Source organism: Ceratina calcarata, unplaced genomic scaffold (genome assembly GCF_001652005.2).
Source record: "Ceratina calcarata isolate Rehan_Ccalc_2016 unplaced genomic scaffold, ASM165200v1 scaffold2246, whole genome shotgun sequence".
Taxonomy (NCBI): Eukaryota; Metazoa; Arthropoda; class Insecta; order Hymenoptera; family Apidae; genus Ceratina; species Ceratina calcarata.
Genome location: NW_017144269.1, coordinates 4,105 through 5,887, shown reverse-complemented (window position 1 = coordinate 5,887; position 1,783 = coordinate 4,105). Strand labels below are relative to the sequence as shown.

The window sequence follows — 1,783 nt, the reverse complement described above, 5'->3', positions numbered from 1 at the left end:
TAATACTTCATTGAATTTTCATTTTATATACAGAGTTTCTCAGAAAAAGTGTTAGAGCCGAAGAGAGTTGGTTCTGTAAGTGTTTCTGAACAACAATTTTCTTTATCAAAATGTAAAGTGAGGCATGGTTTTTAAATTAACGAAATAACGAAAAACGTTAACCAATAAAAACACGTATAGGGCCCGCTTTCAGAACACACAGGTTTTTTATCACTAATTATATAAAAATGTATTGCTCTTCATTTTACGTTTCGTGATGAATGAAGTAACATCTCTTTCTTCCTTCAAACCTATAAGCCTTCAAGCCTATATTAAATTTTTGAAGTTGACAAATCATTCTATTTTACGATACATCTTAACGATAATCAATTAGTGTTTTTCGATGGTTTAATAGTGAAATCACATAATAGCTTTCGTTACGATACTAGGTTCTAACTAATTAGAAGGGTTTTGTGTTAAATTTCATCTGGATACATTTTATGTTGTATTTTTTTTTTTCATAAATTTATACATTGTGGATACACATTTTATTTCTAATTATTTAAGAACTAAGTACTTAATATTCAATGTACTGCATTTCAGGAGAACCCAGGGACGAGCCACCAACAGAACCAATCAGAGATGTGGAAATTGTCTTCCAAGTCAATAAACCTTCATGTTACGCAGTATATCATAACAACAATCATGTCCTGCTTGTCACTGGTTCAGTTTATTTTAGGTGTTTTGTTGGTGCTTAAATTATGCCGTTATCAACTAAAACCAAGTGTGATCTTTGAAGCTGATAAACCCTTATATTTCGTAATATGTGTATCTTACGGATAACAATCAGCTATTATCAATGGTGTAACAAAACAGAGCGATAAATTCATTATTTATAAAATTATTTATTAATTAATTATTGATGTTAGCGTTAAAAAGAAATTGTGGCCACTGACATTTTCTAGAAGAAAGATTTTACGGTTTTTTTTTCTAACTCCATGATTAACTTAATGAGTTAATGCGTATTTAATGTATGATTAATCGGCACTTTATTGACACTGACAAAATACTCAGTAACTATCAACGTTGCTCTTGATGCGTTAGCACGTTGATTGACGCTTCCCCCTTACCCGGGTGACGCTTATTTGGCTACTTGCAAAGCATCGTCATAGGTATTTGAGAAGATATTCCGCAGGATGTAATAAAACTACACTGAATTGTTAAAAAAGTAATATGAAAATGGTTTGGAAAATTATTTAGAATGTAAAACTTGAAAGCCTTCTATACAAAGTTGAAGTTTCCTTTATTATACTCAAGTACAGCTAGTGGTTTCAGTGTTGTATAACTGGCTTGAAGGAGATTTCAATGGAAACATGCACAGTAGTCAACGTGTTAAGGTGTTGTCAATCTACTCCCTTGCGTGCCTGATTACATCCTCGTCGGGGACTTCGATTGCCAATTGCCTGTAGCAATACATATGTATATTTGCATGCCAACATATTCTTGAACGAATTTATAAAATCGTTAAATAATAATTACTTACTGTGGTGCCGAATTCGAATTCTCACCGACTGATATATCAGATATAACGTTCGGTTGGTTCATGACATTCAGGTCCTCGTCATCTGAATCGTTGTAATTCGGATTTGGTCGAATCCAGCCGGGAGGCTGGTAACCCACGGCCCATACAGATACTTCCGGGGACTCTACGGAAAATAAGTAATTTGTAAGCACCTTACCCAGACACTCGTCGACACGGTCGATATAACATATATTATTCTATAGATATTATTACCGCGCTCAG

At 33.9% G+C, this 1,783-nt stretch overlaps 1 protein-coding gene across 1 annotated transcript in view; it reads left to right on the top strand.

Moving 5' to 3' along the window:
- Window positions 1-822, top strand: part of LOC108622508 (antitrypsin-like) — a 3,961-nt gene extending 3,139 nt beyond the window's left edge. Inside the window, exon 4 of the mRNA XM_018020428.2 lies at window positions 583-822. Within this exon, the coding sequence (XP_017875917.2) occupies window positions 583-822 (240 nt within the window). The remainder of the gene's footprint in view (window positions 1-582) is intronic.
- The last annotated feature ends 961 nt before the right edge of the window (window positions 823-1,783 follow it).